The sequence below is a fragment of the Canis aureus genome, chromosome 3 (genome assembly GCF_053574225.1).
Source record: "Canis aureus isolate CA01 chromosome 3, VMU_Caureus_v.1.0, whole genome shotgun sequence".
Lineage (NCBI taxonomy): Eukaryota > Metazoa > Chordata > Mammalia > Carnivora > Canidae > Canis > Canis aureus.
Window position 1 is genome coordinate 60,116,755 of NC_135613.1, and position 18,432 is coordinate 60,135,186.

The 18,432-nt window shown below is 40.7% G+C and overlaps 1 protein-coding gene across 2 annotated transcripts; it reads right to left on the minus strand.

Annotated features, from left to right (window-relative positions):
* Positions 1-2,604: 2,604 nt before the first annotated feature.
* On the minus strand, positions 2,605-15,795 carry MMP27 (matrix metallopeptidase 27). Of its 2 annotated transcripts, XM_077893252.1 has the most exons (10): positions 15,640-15,795; positions 14,572-14,810; positions 13,416-13,564; positions 13,195-13,323; positions 7,721-7,882; positions 7,422-7,542; positions 6,056-6,186; positions 4,862-5,021; positions 3,811-3,914; positions 2,605-2,867 (listed from the first exon to the last, which is right to left on the minus strand). In XM_077893252.1, the coding sequence occupies exons 1-10, from the start codon at positions 15,739-15,741 to the stop codon at positions 2,626-2,628; spliced, it is 1,539 nt and encodes a 512-aa protein (XP_077749378.1). In that variant the 5' UTR covers positions 15,742-15,795; the 3' UTR covers positions 2,605-2,625. The 2 variants fall into 2 exon arrangements, with proteins under 2 accessions (XP_077749378.1, XP_077749379.1); XM_077893253.1 differs by lacking the exon at positions 13,416-13,564 and having other exon boundaries at positions 13,195-13,370.
* Positions 15,796-18,432: the final 2,637 nt, after the last annotated feature.

The following is an 18,432-nucleotide window of genomic DNA, read 5'->3' on the forward strand; positions in this document are numbered from 1 at the left end:
AATACTCAACATGTATTCCTCAGAAAACTGTGCATTGGTTTAAAATAGGATTATTTTTATAATCCTTGTCCTCTCCTATGGATCAATATTTCTTTTGAAAATCAAAGAGAAAGTAACTGCCCATAAGCAGATCTGAGTGCAGTTTCAGATGCTCCCCAGATTACAATGTCACAGGCATTTATGCTGCAGAACTGAGAACAGATGCAAGGAAACGAAATAAGCCTGATCAGCAGTTGGGAGTCCAATAAGTGCAATGCTGCATCGCTCATAAATCAGGGATCCTGAAGTACAGTTAACACGTAATACAATTCACTACTTTTACACGGTCTTAAATACACTCAGTAGTGTCTCCACCACCATGATCATGACACAGAACATCTCCATGCCTTGCATCCCTTTGCGTTCATCTCTTCACTGGCAAGCAGTGATCTGCTTTCTACCATTTTACTTTTGGCTTTTCCAATTTTTGATATAAAGGGAGTCATGTGATGTGTAGTCTTCTGTGTCTGGCTTCTTTCACTTACCAAATGCTTTAAAGAGTCTTCTATGTTGTTGCACGTGTAGTTTTCTGCCGTCTGGATGAATGCACCACACTTTATACATTTACTGATTGATAGACATTCAGGTGGTTTCCAGCCTCAGCTGTCATAAATAAAGTGATCATGAATGTTTATATACAACCATTTGCATGAGCACATCCTCATTTTTCTCTGGTAAGTATTTAGGAGTGGGGTCGTAGGTCACATGGTAAGCAAATGTTTAATATTTAAGGATTAGCCCAACTGTTTTCCAAAGGAGCTACATGATTTTTAATTCTCACTGCAAGAGAGTTCCAGTTACTACCTCTTCTCAGCATTTGGTGTTTTCATTTGAACCTTTCTGTTGGGTATGGTATGTAGTGCTGTGGAGCATTTCTTTCCGTATTTGTTACTCAGATAGAAAATATTTTGGCCATTAAAAAAAATTAAGCTGTTTGTCATCATCTTTTTTGGGTTATAAAAATTCTTTCTGTATTCAGGATACAAGTCCTTTATCAGAAATATGTTTTGAAAATACTTTCTCCCCATGTGTGGCTTGACTTTTCATTATTTTAATATTTTTTGGAAGAACAAATGTTTTCAGTATTGGTTAAATTTAATTAATCAGTGTTTTATGGTTTGTGCCTTTTATGTCCTTTCTCAAAATCTCTGCTTAATTTAAGGCCACAAAATTTTTAAAAATATTTTCTTTTAGAGGTTTTATGTTTTTGATCCTTCTACTTGAGGTCTAAGCCTCATTTTGAGTTAATTTTTGTGAACCATGTGAGGTTCTTTGTGTGTGTGTATATGGATATTTTATTATTTCAGCATTAATTTTTATAAAGACTAACCTACAATCTACTATACTCTAGGTATTAAGCTGTACTTAAAATTTACTTTCTATTTCAAAAAAGCAATAACTCTTTTCTATATCCTTTTTAATAGGAATCTGGGAACAATGAACTTAAGGTGTGGAATGTGATTATAGATTTTTTTATGTATATGTTCCTGAGATGTTTTATGTATATTTTCCATCAGCTGACACCTGTTTAATCTATCACCTCATCAGAATCAAGTTCCATTGACAACCTCCTATGCTTTGGGTCAGCAAAGTCATGAAGAGCTTACTAAGGTTTTAGATTTGATGGTGGAAGTTACAATCTAACCATTAAGAGTTTATAAACTCAACAAATAAACTCGGTGTAACAAAGAGGACAGGAACTTTTTAGCTATAGGTTTCAGCTCAGGTGACTCAAATATTTCAAACACAGGGAGAAAAGTCTTCATTTCTTGTATATGAGATCAGTGTATAAAATCTGATCTTAAACTCTCTAAGGATGGTTAAATGCACTGGTCTATGCTTGGGAGATTGGAGGGACCCTACTTTCCTCCTCCTCCTGGTTTCCTAACTGTTGGGGGAGCACCTGTTGTGTAACACCTGTTGCATCTCCCTAGGCTCTCGCTCCTCTTTGGCAGGTGAGATAAATTCCTTGATTGGTCAATTTGGGAGCAGAAAATGGGTAGCTCCACCCTCTTTCTCTCTTTTTGGGCTCCATGCAGCCTATAGAAAGCTCACATTCTTTGTGGACACCTGGTTCTTTCCAGTTCTTCCCATGACTGTGTGTAAGTATGTCTTATTCTAGAATATGATATTAGGAAACTAGCTTGCCCACAGGTACATTCCATAATATAACTTGTATCAGTAGAATGGTGGCATTTTGCTCTCCCAACTGTTCATTATTTCTCAGTGGGTTCAGAGCATGAGGGATGCGGTTTATTGAGTCTCTCCCACTGCAAAGGTCCAGACAAAATAGGATGCTACCGAGTGGTTTAATGAATGCCTGCAGTATTTAGTTGTTATAAGACACATGACTTACTTCTTCAAGTTCACGAAGCATAAAACAGGGTTAAAGTATAGCAAGAGTTTTGCTTGTATATCATAACTTCCTGTAAAAAGAATCAGATAGCTCAGTATATCCATGGACTCTTTTTCCAAAGATAATCTAGAACCAGGACTGGCAGTTTATGTGTAAGAATAGTTCTATTACATTTTGAAGCAGAGTTCAGATTAAAAGACCTCTGGGGGTTTACTTTCGGTCTCTGAATTTTATTGATAACTATAGATTTTTTTCAGCACATGAACAATATTGAAAATAAGCAAGTTTAAATTCTTATGATAAAATGTCTCTACTCCTCCTGAGTGGACTTCCTCACTGATACTAAAATCAGATGATACATTTAATGGTTCTTTACACCGAAACCAGGTATTAATTTTCATTATTCTGGTGATGTTCTTTGCCTTAAGGTCATATTCAAATTGCTTTGATCCACGGAAGAAATAGAAGAATCCTAGAGAAAGAGAATCACCATTAATTAACTTGCACAACTCTATCATGATTCGACACTTGTTAATTATATGCATATAGAATAACATAATTGAACATTATGGAGAGAAGAGAAACTTGTGTGTTATCTACATACACTTTACTACTGTCACATGAGAAATATTGTTATTTTTATTTCCCCAAAGAAGAAGCCACAGTGTGACCATGAATGTCAAGGGGCTTACCACCTTCTAGCCAGACTGTGGTTCAGGCCAGAGGCTCTCAAACTAGGTTTCAAAACAGTGTCTTAGCAAGGGGGAGAAGCAGCCCTGGGGGTGGGCTCTACATCCTCATGTTCCTCACATTGTTCTGCTCTGTGTGTTTCAGGTGTTAAGGTTTTGTGTGAGATTTCACCGCCCTGAAAGATGGTGTGTCACGCAGAGAGCTTCTTAGACTCCTGCTTAGTCCATGTCCTGGGTTGTCATCCGTGGTCCAAGTCTGAAGATGCGGTAGTTGCGTTGGTTCATTAAACTGCCTGAGATTCCTCTGAAGTGGAGATTCCTGTTTCTTACCCACAATCTGACATCTGCCTCAGAAACTCTGAAGAATTTGTAATTTCTCACACAATCCCCAAGTGCAGAGTAAGCTACACACATAATAGTTGGCGAGTCACTCTCCAGTTCATGTGCTTGGTCAGTTTTCACACTTTTAGGGGCTCTCTTGGATCAATGATAAGCAAAATTAATTTTGGTACTTTTTGCACATACTTGAAATGGTATAACAGAATAAATAATTCAGGACTTACTAATTCAGTTTGTGAGAATGCCTGCCTGGCTAGAGTATATTATTACAGGTACTTGAGAATAGTAGAATCACATGAAAATGGAAGCATTTATATTTCTGTGCTGTCTTCTTTCCTGACCAGGAAAGTCTTGCAAGTATCCTACAGGGTTAGCATTGATGCTCACCTTTATGCTGGAAAGCAGCATCGACTCGGAGACCAACTCCCGGGAAGTACTTCACCACCCTCCGTGGGTACCCTTTGTCCATGGTTTGGGTCACTTCATCATACCTGGATGCAGGGATTGGAAAAGTTCCCAAGGGATCTTTGTTTTGGGGAAGCTTAATCCTTCCACTGCCCCACTTGGAGTCAAATAGGGATGTGGAGAAAAAGTAGCCCTAGTAGAAGAAAACTAATTTGATCAATAATGAAAAACAGGAGCACCTGGGTGGCTGTCCATTAAGTGTCTGTATTTGGCTCAGGTCATGATCTCAGGGTCCTGGAATGGAGTCCCACATCGGGCTCCCTGCTCAGTGGGGAGTCTGCTTCTCCCTCTGCCTCTCCCTGCTTGTATTCTCTCTCTCTCTCTCAAATAAATTGCTTTAAAAGTAATGAAAAACATGTCAAAGTTTATGTTTGGCTGAAATATTTGTAGGATCTTGAAAATAAGAAATGATGAGGGGAAAAAGCCACATCATTAGTCAGATTGATGCTATTTTGAGGGAGTATCAAATCAGAGTACGGGCTCACAAAACAGACCCTATAAACTACAGAGAACACACTGCTGGTCACCAGAGGGGAGGTGGGTGGGGGGTGGGAGGAACAGGGGATGGGAATGAAGACATGTACCTGTCCTTATAAGCACAGGGCGATGTAAGGAAGTGTTGAGTCACTACATTGTACACCTGAAACTAACATTGCACTGTATGATAGGCACACTGAAATTAAAAACAAACAAACAAAGTAAGAGTTCAGCTTAGAGCTTTTGCAGATTTTGAACAGATACGTTTGTGTTATTAGCAATTTGGTTGGCATCACCAGCTTTATTATTTTATCTTATCTGTATGTTAGAGAAAGGTCTTTGGACTCCCTGAAACATTCTTTTGTTTGGTGCATGTCATCTACCCGAGATGGGCTTCAACATAATTGACTTTAAGAGGACTATATGTTAATTCTATTTCTGTCCATGTTAAAGTGATGCAGAATATAGTGAAGAGGTTGATTGTCTGCAAACTTACCTCCAGCACCAAATGCCCACAAAGAAGTAGGTTTTTCTAGTGCTGTGGTCACAGACAGCTGCATCAATTTTCTTCACGCTTCTTGGAAAGCCAAGTGTACGGATGGGTTTGGGAAAATCTGGCAAGACAGCATATCCTCTGATCATCCAGAAGTTGTCATCTAAGAAGAGAAAAAGTGATTATCTTCTGATCTATTTCCTAGAGGGAAAAAGAGATGTCTTAAGAAATTTGAAAATAGATACCTCATCTCTCAGGACTTAGTAATCTTATGTCCCCATTTATTCTTACTGCCTTCTTTAACTGGTTTTATCATTACAATGACACCAACAACATACACTGTTAATAGTGAGCATGCTCACTAGTGTGCATGTCAATTGGTTTCAGTGGATTATTTCTCTAACTCTGACAAAATAGTCAACTATGTTTGTAAATGTTCTCCTAGATTTCAGCCCCCAAGTATTCTCTCTCTTTTTTTAAAAGATTTTATTTATTTATTCATGAGACACACACACACACACACACACACACACACACACACACACAGAGGCAGAGACACAGGCAGAGGGAGAAGCAGGCTCCATGCAGAGAGCCCGATGTGGGACTTGATCCCAGGACTCTAGGATCACGTCCTGGGCCGAAGGCAGGAGCTAAACCACTGAGCCACCCAGGGATCCCCCAGCCCCCAAGTATTCTCAAAGGCAAGTAATGTGATGAAATCTATATAAAAAGTAGTATTGCCAAGTTAAATGTAAGATTCCAGTTAAATTTGAATTTCAAATAAATAATGACTATTTTTGGTGTAAGAATATTTAAAATATTTCAAGGAACATACTTATGCTAAAAATTATGCATTTTATCTGAAATTTAAGGCATTTTGTATTTTTATTTGTTGAATCAACCCTAGTAAAAAGAGAATATAAAAGACAGATGGGTTCCCTTTAATTGGCAGAAAAAAGATAGTTTTTTAGTTTTTACCATGCAGGTTTCTTTTAGCTCCCACGCAGTTGGAATGATATTTGTCTTCACAGCTAAAGAATCCCTGGATACTTTTTCTTTATGATAGGAACCCACAGTCAGGGCAGAAGCACTCTCCATCGGGCCCACGCATGAATATTATGTTCCTTGCCCCAAAATACTCACCGACCAATTTAGACATCCAGAGACAGAAGAGAAATCGAGATGGAAAAAAATTACCTTTAAACACTAGCATCTTATCTTTGGGGTTCTCATATGCAGCTTGAATATCGGCTGGCAGAGAGGGCCAGAATGAAGAGATCAGTTCAAATTCAACATCAGTGATGTCATAATAGATCCTCCATACGTGTCTGTGTGAAACGAAAGACACTTTCACAAACAGCCTATATTGCAGTGAAAACACTGTAAACCTTGCCTTTTGTTTAGTTGATTAGCAGTCTCCTCAAATAAGTTAGAACATTCACACAATTTTCCTCAACAAATTTACATGGTTGTGAGTCCAGTCCTACCCTTTGGACTACCAAGGTCAGGGCATGCCTTTGTGTCCACCCTCCTGCGAACTTAGAGTAGCAACCTACCCATAGCTGAGTGCACAGTGGCCTCATTTTGGCCAATTCAGCAATACTCAAAATTCCAAGGTAACACATCTAAGAAAACTTTTTGACCTGATGTTTGCTAGAATAAAGTTATCATTGCATGCTAACATATTTTCTCAGATTTCCCTCTCTGGATGTAAAGTTCTGAGTCTATGAATGAGACCCGAAAAGTCCTTTTTTTCCCATTTCCTTTCCATGCTTGCAACCCCACTCTGATGTCCCTGATAAGTAGCCTCAGCCTCTGCTGTGTGGAGCATGGCAGTGATAGCGTGTCATCCAAGTGCTGGATAGACTGTGGGTGGAAGGAGACTGATTTCAAATATCCTTTTCTCGTGCCCCGTATGCTTGTGAGATGGTCTGTGTCCCAATACTTTTTCTGAAAATATAGTATGGTATACTCAACTGACACATCATGTTGCAACCTAAGTCCAGTAAGTTATACACGGTGGAGAAGAGAGTTCCCACCACAGCTAACACTTTGTTGATGCAATGTTATGGAATGGCCGGCTCATACATGTTTAACAACTGGCTCTATAGGTAGGAAAAAGACCTAATTTTTATCATTTGCTGATTTTCCAGGGTGTAAATACTCCAACCATGGCCAGTTTCAAGCTACAGAAGTGTTGTGAAGTGGTTTACAAAATTCCCCAAAATTTAACAGTTGGTTCCTGAAATGGTATAGGTCAGATCCAGCACCACTGGGATTGGTGTGTTATTCTAGCAAAAAAGTCACTGAAAGTGACTCTACTCACCTTCTTATCCAATAGCAGTTAAAAAATTTGGTTAAGAACATTTAAAAATTAATTTATCAAACGAGAAAGAGATATATACACGTAGTAAAACATTCAAGGAGTGCGGGCAGTTATAAAATGAAAATGAGATGGGACACATTCTCACTATCCCTGTGAATTTCCTCCTTATTTATCTCCAGATATCTTGAAGAGAAGAATATTCATAGGAAGTTGAGGTGTTTAAGGGAATGGGTTTACCTGCCTTTAAAGAACATTACTTCTCTGCGGAAAGTGGTGATAGCATCAAAAGTCAAATCAGGGTCACAGGCATGGAGTATAGTGGATTCCTTTGGCTTAGCAGATGCCGTAGGTAGACTCCCTTTGATGAGAAAAGAAATATCACAGTGAATTAAGAAGGCATGTGGAAATACCTACAGAAGGATCTTACCCAAGGGGATATTTTCTTCATGGTGCTATTTCAAGAAATTTTTTTTCACTTCCTTTCTGGAAAGTTTCCTATTTCGTTCACATATATTCAGATTTATGATGTTGCTTACCATAGATAGATTGGATTCCATTAATATCGTCCTGAGAAAGTGGGTATTTGTTAGGATCCAGGGAGACATAATTTGGAAACATCAAAGCTGTTTGATCATTGGAGTGAGAGAGTCCCAGTGCATGACCAAATTCATGAGCAGCCACGAGAAATAAGTTGAATCCTTAACAAAAACAGAAAAAAATAGGGGTATGTTGGTCAATCAAAAGGAGAACAGTTGCATCTGAGATTAGAAGTAACTAAGGGGGGATCCCTGGGTGACGCAGCGGTTTAGCGCCTGCCTTTGGCCCAGGGCGCGATCCTGGAGACCCAGGATCGAGATCGAATCCCACGTCGGGCTCCCAGGGCATGGAGCCTGCTTCTGCCTCTGCCTGTGTCTCTGCCTCTCTCTCTCTCTCTCTCTCTGTGACTATCATAAATAAATAAAAAATTTTTAAAAATTGGGATCCCTGGGTGGCGCAGCAGTTTGGCGCCTGCCTTTGGCCCAGGGCGTGATCCTGGAGACCCGGGATCGAATCCCACGTCGGGCTCCCGGTGCATGGAGCCTGCTTCTCCCTCTGCCTATGTCTCTGCCTCTCTCTCTCTCTCTCTGGGTGACTATCATAAATAAATAAAAAAAATTTTTTTTTAAATTTTTAAAAATTTGTAAAAAAAAAAAAAAAGAAGTAACTAAGGGGTCAGATGGAAAGTCTTGCCATACAGTGGATAATTCTTCTATGCACCATCATTTATCTGGGAAATATTTCAACACTAGTAATAGGCATTAGTCATATCATGAAAAACTATGATCCAGATCAAGCAAATGGCAGGAAAGAGGTGTGTGAGAAATGGATATTATTTAAAAAAATAGAAGCCAGTTTTTGGTTGTTGCTGGGCTGTACTGTACACGATCATGTCTCTCCTACTTGTATCCTTCAAAAGTTCTCCACTGGCTGTAGGATCAAGTCCAAACACCTTACTTACTATAGCCCTCCATGATCTAGTCCCTGCCTTTTTTCCAGACTCATATTTTATTTTCATATTTCATGAACCAACCATTCTGAATCATTTGCATGTCTCATCTGTGCCATGTTCCTTCTAATCTCTATGTCTTACTACCTCCATACTATTTACCCAGAATATTATCTCTCCCACCCCCTGTTTGCTGAGCTCTCCCTCTTGTTGCTCAGGAAATCCTTTTAGAATCATCTCCTTCTTGAGGCCTCTCTTACCCCCACTTTCACCCAATTCCTATCCTCATTGAGTTAAATTCCTTTCTGCATTTCCATAGTCTCAGTGTTTAATTCTGTCATAGCACATAAGGGACGGCACTGACTATTTCTTTTATGAAGTGATGCATCTTTTCAGGGACTGTGTCTTAGCCACCTTTTATTTCTGGTGACCACTGAATGGTCTATCAGTAGTGGGGGCTTAAAAATGGTTGCTGGAGCTTTTTCGCAGTGGGTTTGCTGCCAGAACACAGGTGTGAAAACCGCCGCTAGCCCTAAACCAAAATGGGAAATGAAAAGACTCACATCAACAGCATCGTCATTGGACACGTAGATTCGAGCAAATCTACCACTACCGGCCATCTGATCTACAAATGTGGTGGGATCAACAAAAGAACTATTGAAAAATTTGAGAAGGAGGCTGCTGAGATGGGAAAAGGCTCCTTCAAGTATGCCTGGGTCTTGGATAAACTGAAAGCTGACTGTGAACTGGTATCACCATTGATATCTCCCTGTGGAAATTCAAGACCAGCAAGTATTATGTGACCATCATTGATGCCCCAGGACACAGAGGCTTTATCAAAAACATGGTTACAGACACATCTCAGGCTGACTGTGCTGTCCTGATTGTTGCTGCTGGTGTTGGTGAATTTGAAGCAGGTATCTTCAAGAATGGGCAGACCCGTGAGCATGCCCTTCTGGCTTACACACTGGGTATAAAACAACTAATTGTTGGTGTCAACAAAATGGATTCCACTGAACCACCCTACAGCCAGAAGAGATACTAGGAAATCGTTAAGGAAGTCAGCACCTACATTAAGAAAATTGGCTACAACCCTGACACAGTAGCTTTTGTGCCAATTTCTGGTTGGAATGGTGACAACATTCTGGAGCCAAGTGCTAACGTGCCTTGGTTCAAGGGATGGAAAGTCACCCGTAAAGCTGGGAATGCCAGTGGAACCACACTGCTTGAAGCTCTGGATTGCAGTCTGCCACCAACTCGTCCAACTGATAAGCCCTTGCGTCTGCCTCTCCAGGACGTCTACAAAATTGGTACTGTCCCAGTGGGTCGAGTGGAGACTGGTGTTCTTAAGCCTGGCATGGTGGTCACCTTTGCCACAGTCAATGTTACACCTGAAGTAAAGTCTGTTGAAATGCACCATGAGGCTTTGAGTGAGGCTCTTCCTGGGGACAATGTGGGCTTCAATGTCAAGAACGTATCTGTCAAAGATGTTCGTCATGGCAACGTGTCTGGTGACAGCAAAAATGACCCACCAATGGAAGCAGCTGGCTTCACGGCTCAGGTGAGTATCCTGAACCATCCAGGCCAAATCAGTGCTGGATACGCACCTGTGCTGGATTGTCACAGCTCATGGCTTGCAAGCTTGCTGAGCTGAAGGAGAAGATAGATCGTCGTTCTGGAAAAAAGCTGGAAGATGGTCCCAAGTTCTTGAAACCTAGGGATGCTGCCATTGCTGATATGGTTCCTGGCAAACCTATGTGTGTTGAGAGCTTCTCTGACTATCCTCCTCTGGGCCGTTTTGCTGTTCGTGATGTGAGACAGACGGTTGCTGTGGGTGTCATCAAAGCAGTGGACCGGAAGGCAGCTGGAGCTGGCAAAGTCACCAAGCCTGCCCAGAAAGCTCAGAAGGCTGAGTGAATATTATCCCCAATACCTGCCACCCCAGTCTTAATCAGTGGTGGAAGAACGGTCTCAGAACTGTGTGTCAATTGGCCATTTAAGTTTAATAGTAAAGACTGGTTAATGATAACAATGCATCGTAAAACCTTCAGAAGGAAAGGAGAATGTTTTATGGACCACTTGTTTTTGCTGTTGTTTTTGTGCCTGTGTGGCAGTTTTAAGTTATTAGTTTTTAAAGTCAGTACTTTTTAATGGAAACAACTTGACCAAAAATCTGTCACAGAATTTTGAGGCCCATTAAAACAAAAGTTTAATGAGAAAAAAAAAATGGTTGCTGGATATCCAGGTGTTTGTTTGGATGAAAGACCGGTTAGATGCACCTTCTACACAAGGCATAGTCCCCTGAACTTACCCATGTTAGAAGTCTCATCATGCATGGTGAAAGTGCCTTTTTGAAGATGTGGTCTATATATACTATAGAATATTACTCAGCCATCAGAAAGGACGAATACACACCATTTGCTTCAACATGGATGGTACTGGAGGGTATTATGCTGAGTGAAATAAGTCAATTGGAGAAGGACAATGGTTTCACTCATATATGGAATATAAAATAATGAAAGGGACTATAAGGGAAAGGAGGGAAACTGAGTGGGGAAAAATCAGAGAGGAAGACAGACCATGAGATACTCCTAACTCTGGAAAACAAACAAAAGGTTGCAGAAGGGGAGGTGGTTGGGGGGATAGGGTAACTGGGTGATAGGCACTAAGGAAGGCATGTACTGTGATGAACACTGGGTGTTATACTATATGGTGGCAAATTGAATTTAAATAAGATTTAAAAAATAAAATAAAGTAAACGAATAATTCTTTAAAAAATTAAAAATTTTAAAAATAAATAAAAAATAAAAAAGTTCCTCCAAACTAATTAAATAAAAGCAATTACAATTCTGTATAATTAAATAAAAAAAAGAAAGTACCTTTTTATCTTTCTGTCTCTCCCACTAGTCTGTAGGTTTCTAAATAGAAAAGTCTGTCCCAGGACTTGTAGTGAAACCTATAGATCCTACGGAAAAGGCTGAGCCCCCTGTGATGGAGCCTTGTCCAATGATGTTTGCACAAAACATACATGGAATGGCCTTCAGGCTTTTCTGTTCTGGTCTTTGCTCATGCCCTTGTCTGGCAGGCAGTATCACGGGGTGTGCTTTTGGACAAGAAAGGAAAAGTGACTCTGAAAAGATAATTCAAACTCAGTTCATCTCAATGACTTCTAACCTTTATGTTAGCATTTCAGACCCTATGTGGTCTGGCTCCTATTCACCATTTCCACCAAAATCCTGCTACTTGAGTTGTTTGGGCTATTCTATCCAGAACATTCTCTACTCCACTTTGTTTTCTGAGTTCCTGCTTAGCCTTTGGCTCAGGTTTGGTATCACTTTCTCCCCTGACCTCTGTATTTGGATTAAATTTCTTGCTTTACTACATTGTACATTTACTACATTTATCCACTGTTGGTCTACTGATTTTAATTGCCATTTGAGAGTGTGTATCTCCTAGACTGTAAACTCCTCAAGGTCAAGATCTGTGTCTTGCACACTATTGTGTACTCTGTTTGTATCACAGAGCCTGGGTCATGGTGGATGCTGAGTAAAGGATTTTTGATTGACTTCATTTGCCAAAATTGTAGAGCATCTATCATGTGCTGATTTGCAGAAACTACGAAACTGACCCACAGGCTATCTGGAGTTACTTAGTCAGAACTGAACTGTGATCTTATATATCACCTATCAGGAGAGCCATAATCTCTGCTTTCCTGGGACCCCGGAAACCAGACACCAGACCCAAAGTGACTGTTGTCAAGGACAGTAAATGGAGTGGGGAGAACCTGAGAGTCTACTGAGCCTGCTCCTTTGTTGGATGCACATACTTTTACAGTAGTAAAGTTTTGGTTTTTGTTTGAAAAGTAATAAAATACTTCCTATTTTAGTGCAGGCAGGCATAGTAAAAGAAATAAGATCAACTCAGTTGGTCTGAGGGAATAGGTTGGATAAAGATTATCCAAATATTGGAAGTGGAGTATTGGGCAAGTATTGGAAGTGGAGGTTCATGCCTTTAAATAAACCTTCAATGGGTATGAGCCCACATACCACCCTTCATTCACTAACTCAGAATTACCACCTCCCTAGAGTCTTCTTCAATCCTGAAGCCACAGAACACTTTTACCATTGGTACAACACATAGCACACTTTGCCTTGTAGGGCGTGTGGTGTGGTCTGGGCTTCACATCACACAAGATCGTGAAGGGTTAGAACTTTTCTAGTATAAGTCTGTGGTCTGTCCAATGCCTTGCACAGTTCCAGGCACATGGTGGACCTTCAGGCATTGTGGGTGTATGAATGAATGCTCAGATCATAGAAGGATTAGCACCTTCATGAGGGTATTGGGTGGTTAAGGCTCTGACCTGTACAAGCACAATTATCTGAATAGATTGAACACTTTCATCAATGTCATCTTGGAATATGGCAAACTGTGGGGAAATTGGGAGATGAAAAGCAACTCATTGCAAAGCTATTTCAGGGATTTCTTAGAATAATAAAAATTTTTCATGAAGAAAACTGGGCTCACCTGCTCCATCCTTTGTCCAATCTTCATCTTCGTCGAAGTGAGTGTCTCCACCCAAACCCAGACCAGGAGGAAAGGCATGGCCGAGGACTCCCAAGGGGCCATCAAAATAACGAGGACACCAGCCGTGGACTGAGATACAGTTCACAGGAGGGAAAAGGTCAGCCTCTTCATATCTCCTGAGATGGAAATAGTTGTTCTTTTATCTCTGCTGGAAATCTTACCTCGGGTCCTAAAGGCAATCATGATGTCTGCAATCCCCTTGGAAATCTTGGTGAATGTCAGCGGAGTAACTCCACTCCACACTTCTAGGCCATTCTGGATAGCCTCGTCCACATCCACTTGTGCCATATCTGGAGTATAGTTTACAATTCTTAAAAAAAAAAAAAAACAGATCACTTGGGGGTTACACATGCATGTAGGCACACAGACAAAAAGAAGATGGTTTCTTATCAATTGTGTGCTGCAGTAACTTCTAGTATCCTACTATTCTTGCATTGGTATAATACCTTACGATTTCAATCAAGCACTTTTACATATTCTGTATGATCCAATCCTGCATCTGCCCTCCTGATCAGGTAGTATATCCCCTCACTTTAACAAATGGGAATCAAAGAGGTTCAGTGACTTTCCTAAGATCATATTCTGAGTAGGAGAGCATTAATCACATGTACATGCTTGCTGTGTACGTGAATGTATTATCAATGCATCCTCGATAGAATGGAGATCTGCTTTCTCAGATGGCTTGTGGAAATCAGTCTTACACATGCATCATGTATTAAGAGTCTCTCTTGAGAGCCTTAAAGAGTTAGTTACTCAGGAAAAGATTTTCCTCTGGTTTATATTCCCTATCTTGCTGAAGCTATTTTTAATTCCTAAGACTCAATAAAGTGAAGGAAGAGCTATGAGAAGTACCCTTCGGTGTCTGCCAGTAGGGCTTGGGAGCAACAGTCAAGGCCACCGACTCAGGCCGGAAGCGCACATCATCATCTTTCTGCCAATGAGCCTTTCCTTGAGGTGCCTGGGAGCAAAGGCCCCAGTTCACCCCCGGGTCCATCTGAAATTTGATGACTCTGACCCAGAAGTGTCGCTAACATGAACTGGTTGTACTTGAGCATACTCCAGCCATATCTTCAGCCATCTGCCTGTGCTGCCATCTGACAGTGCTTCTTGTCTTGAATATATATGCAAGTGGCAGAGGCTAGAGATTAAAGCATATCGGCCAGAGCCAGTCGCTGGTAAGACTGGATAGAATAAATGAGATCTGTGAAGGGCCATGCACCAGGGAAGTGCTCTATAAAATAAACTATTATTATTGTTCCTTGGAGATCATGTTCCTGTGTTTGGGATGAGGGGGAAATAAGTGTGCAGAAGCATTACCTGTACGTGAGGTTGTATTTTCTCCACCCTGGAAGGGTGTAGCCATACTGACCCACATCAGGGACTCCACACCTGGGTGTCTTCATGATCTCAAGAGTGTTTGAGTCCAGTTGTCCAGTCACTGTCAATCCAAAAAATGCTTGCATTTCCCGAATTTTGCCAACTAAAAGACTCTTGTTCTTGCTTTGGGCAAGATGACTCCCTTCTATTTCAAGAGAGTAGAACTGGTTGAGATACGCCTGACCAAAAAGACAAAAAAGGGTACAGACTACAGGACAACAAATCTGTATCTCAGGACAAAACAAAATTGCCTGAAATGTTTTTTGGCAGTGTGTGTGTGTGGGGGGGTGGGTGGGTGTGGTGGAGAAAGAAGTCAGGATTCAGGGGAGGGAAGGAGTGAGGAGGAAAGAAGAAAGGAAGAGTCATCCTGCCTTTTCATTTCCAGGAAGTAGCTGAACTGTGTGACCAAAATTATCTACACCATACAGCCCATAAAACTCCAAACCTTTACAGAAGACAATCAGCTGCTTCTACATGTTAAAGATCACATATCTCACACAGTTTTGCTGCTACTTTCATTTTGATGTTTCCTTGAAACAAATTCTAGAAGAGATGTGTGTTTTTTTATTTTGCAAATTTAATTATTTTAACCAAATATGGCAAATTCACTGGACTGATTTTTAGAAGAAATCTTCAAGGCAAAGTATTTTTCATGCATGTAGGAGTAAGAGGATCTAAGGTTGTAGCTAGGACCTCCTGGCTGGTACAGAAATTCCCAAATGATTTAGAAATGTTTAGAAATATAGAAATGGAGAGATCCCCATTTCTCCCAGGGATGTCCCCTTTCTCCTGCCTCTGCCTTCACTCGGACCCATTGCTTGAAGTGGCAGCAAGTCCTCCGTTTCCACCCCACTCACCCTCCACCCCACACTCGGTTACTTGGTGTCCTCAGAGCTAAGGGGAAGTACAGGAATCTTTTGTAGGAATTTGTTGCCATTTTAGGTTCCAAGGCAATCAGTAAAGTTAATTTTCATTGATAGTCATTATTAACATGTATTGAGACAGTACCTGTGCCAGTTGCATGTTTTCTTCAGTGTCCATCTTTTGTTCTGTAGGAAATGCAGATGAAAACGTTATAAAAAGAAAAAATTGAAGCAGAAGGCTCTTCATTCCTCTCTCTTTTCTGTCGAAGCCTGTTTCTGTTTCCACAGAATTTAGAAAACAAGAGCAAGACGTGGCATGAATTGGCTTGTATCATCATTTAATTAATAACAGAAAAGAACATTTGCCATGAAGTGTGTCATGATATGCTTTTTTTTCCCCTTAGGTTAACTTGATTTTGCAATCATGATCTGTAGTGTTTGAATAAACACAATCACTGTTCATTATTGAACTGAATATATAATAGGAAGTCAGCCTCCAAGTTACTGCTGTCCTTGCAAAGTTGGAGATTTTCTTATTTTTGAAATTCTTGAGAGTTTATAAAGTGATTTTTTTAAATGAAACTCCAGAGTATCTTGGATAGAAGGGTATCACGAAAAGACAATTGAATCAGGAGTCATTTGGGGTTACCCAAATTACCCCAATATAAACATCCCATGTTTGTTGGGCATCTGCTATTTGCCTGCCACCATAAATTGAAGCATGGATAAGATGCCATTCCAATCTTGTTGGGGAATTCAAACTTGTACAGAAATTAATGCCAAACAAAACCAAGGCAAGTGGCAAAATGTACACTGAGGATTCCAGAGTGTGAGAAGAGCCAAAGCTGATGGGTTGCCTCGGTAGCTTCAGCCAGGTGGGGCTTCCTCTGGGTCTTGAAGAATAGGTAGGATTTGGATAGCACAGAGGGTGTGGGAGGGAGGGCACAGGAAGCAGTTAGCCCAGCAGAAATGAACTGCTGTGGATATGGCCAACTAGAGCACATGTACATGTACACAGCTGAGGGAGATGGGAACGGACACTCTGAAGGGTGCGAGGAAAATGAATGTTTTGGATATTTTCATGCCGAAGAATGTCCTTATTCCATCCCGGCACCTGATTGAGAGTGTGTCTCTAGAATGTCAGACTGATATAAATTTTCTTTAGAACGTTAGATGTTAGAGGCACCCTTCCATTGTTTTCTAGAATCTAGTTGCTGGGAAGTCTTTTTTTTTTTTGAAAATGAAAGTCCTTTTTATCACTGTTAGTTCTGAGCTGCAGGACATTTCTTCAAAATGTGGGCGCAGTAGGATATTCTCTCAAGAGCAGGCACGGTTGGGCTTTTTCTCACCCCCATCAGTTGGGTTTCCCTTCTGGTAGAGGCCAGCCCTGACAACTGCAGGCCTTCCCGACACTGCAGACCATTGGCTGTATAGCCCAGCTCCCTCAGAATAGAGAAGCCCAGAAACAGCTGAGCAGGCCAGGTCTCCTTCCCTTCCCCAAACAGGCCACTTCCCATCTCAGGCAGATGAGAACGTGTTGGCATCTAATTCACATACCTAACGTTCACTCTTCAAGTGAGTACAGTCCATTGGTTTTTAGTGTTCTCTGACTTGTTGCTGGGAAGTCTTTAATTCTGATTCTTGATATGTTTTCTTCTGAAAAATGCTGGAAATATTCTCTTTATGCAGATATTCTGAAATTTTGTTATGGTGTATCCTGATGTGATGTTCTTTTCTTTTTTCTTTTTCTTTTTGCATTAACATTGCTGGACAGTAAGCAGCCCCTTTCATTATGAAAACTTCAAGAAAATTTTCCTGTTGTTTCTTTGATAATTTCTTTCCTCTTGATTTTCTCTTTCCCTTTATGGAATACATATCTGTTGGACTTCGTGGATTGAACCTCCATGCTTCTGATATATCTTTTATTACTTTCTGCCAACATTATTTTCCCCTCCCAGTTGTTTAGTTTCCAAGAGCTCTTTCAGTTATCTGAATACTTTATTTCTTTTCTTTTCTTGCATTTTGTTAGTGGTTTTTGGACATAGAATATGTCTTATCTTTTGAGAATGTTTACTATTTTTAAGTTTGTCTTGAAATTTTCTTCTGCTCCCAGAATTGTCTCTATTTCTTCAAAGTTTCTTTCTGGGTGCCAGTTTCTTGCATTAGAAGATTTTTTTCACATGTTTGGAGACTTTGTGCTGTGCAATCTATTTAAGAATGAGAGACCAGAGTGCTGACTGGAAGCCCTGTGAGCATGGACAGGGCTTGCCAACCGATGACCTTCCCTTCAGAGAGGCAGGGTAGGTTCCAGATGTTCATGTGATGCATTAGTTGGGATAAGATTTGGTTGAGTATAACAGAGTATTCAAAATACTTGATAATTGCTTTATAAAATTAAAGCTTATTTCTCCCTCACATTTGGAAGCACAGATTGAAACCCAGGGCTTGTATGGCAACTCTCCACCCCTGAGGGTGCGGGTAACATCCACCTGGCTGCAAGGGTTTCTCAGTGCAATGCCTCGTGGTCTCCAAGTGGCTGCTCAGGCTCTGATGGTTGCATCAGCATTACAGGCAGCAGAAAGGAGGATGGCAGAGAAAGGAAATTCCCAGTCTCTTTCCAGAGGCCCACATAATAGTCTGTATGCGTTTTGGCAAGAAATTAAACATTGGCCACATCTAGCTATAAGAAAAACCACAAAATGTATTCTTTTTGCTGGATGTATTACTACCTCAAATGAAATTGGGGTCTTATCACAGCAAAGGCGGAGGGGGGGGAAGGTGTTAATGAGACCATTAGTGACCTCTACCATGTTGACATTTCTACCCTGTCAGTATCTATAAATCTTCTTTCTTGGGCTGTTAAATTTCTCCAGAGAAGACTTCTCCAATTTCCAATTATTTGAATCTTCCATCATGGAAAATGTAGGAGATGCCTCTG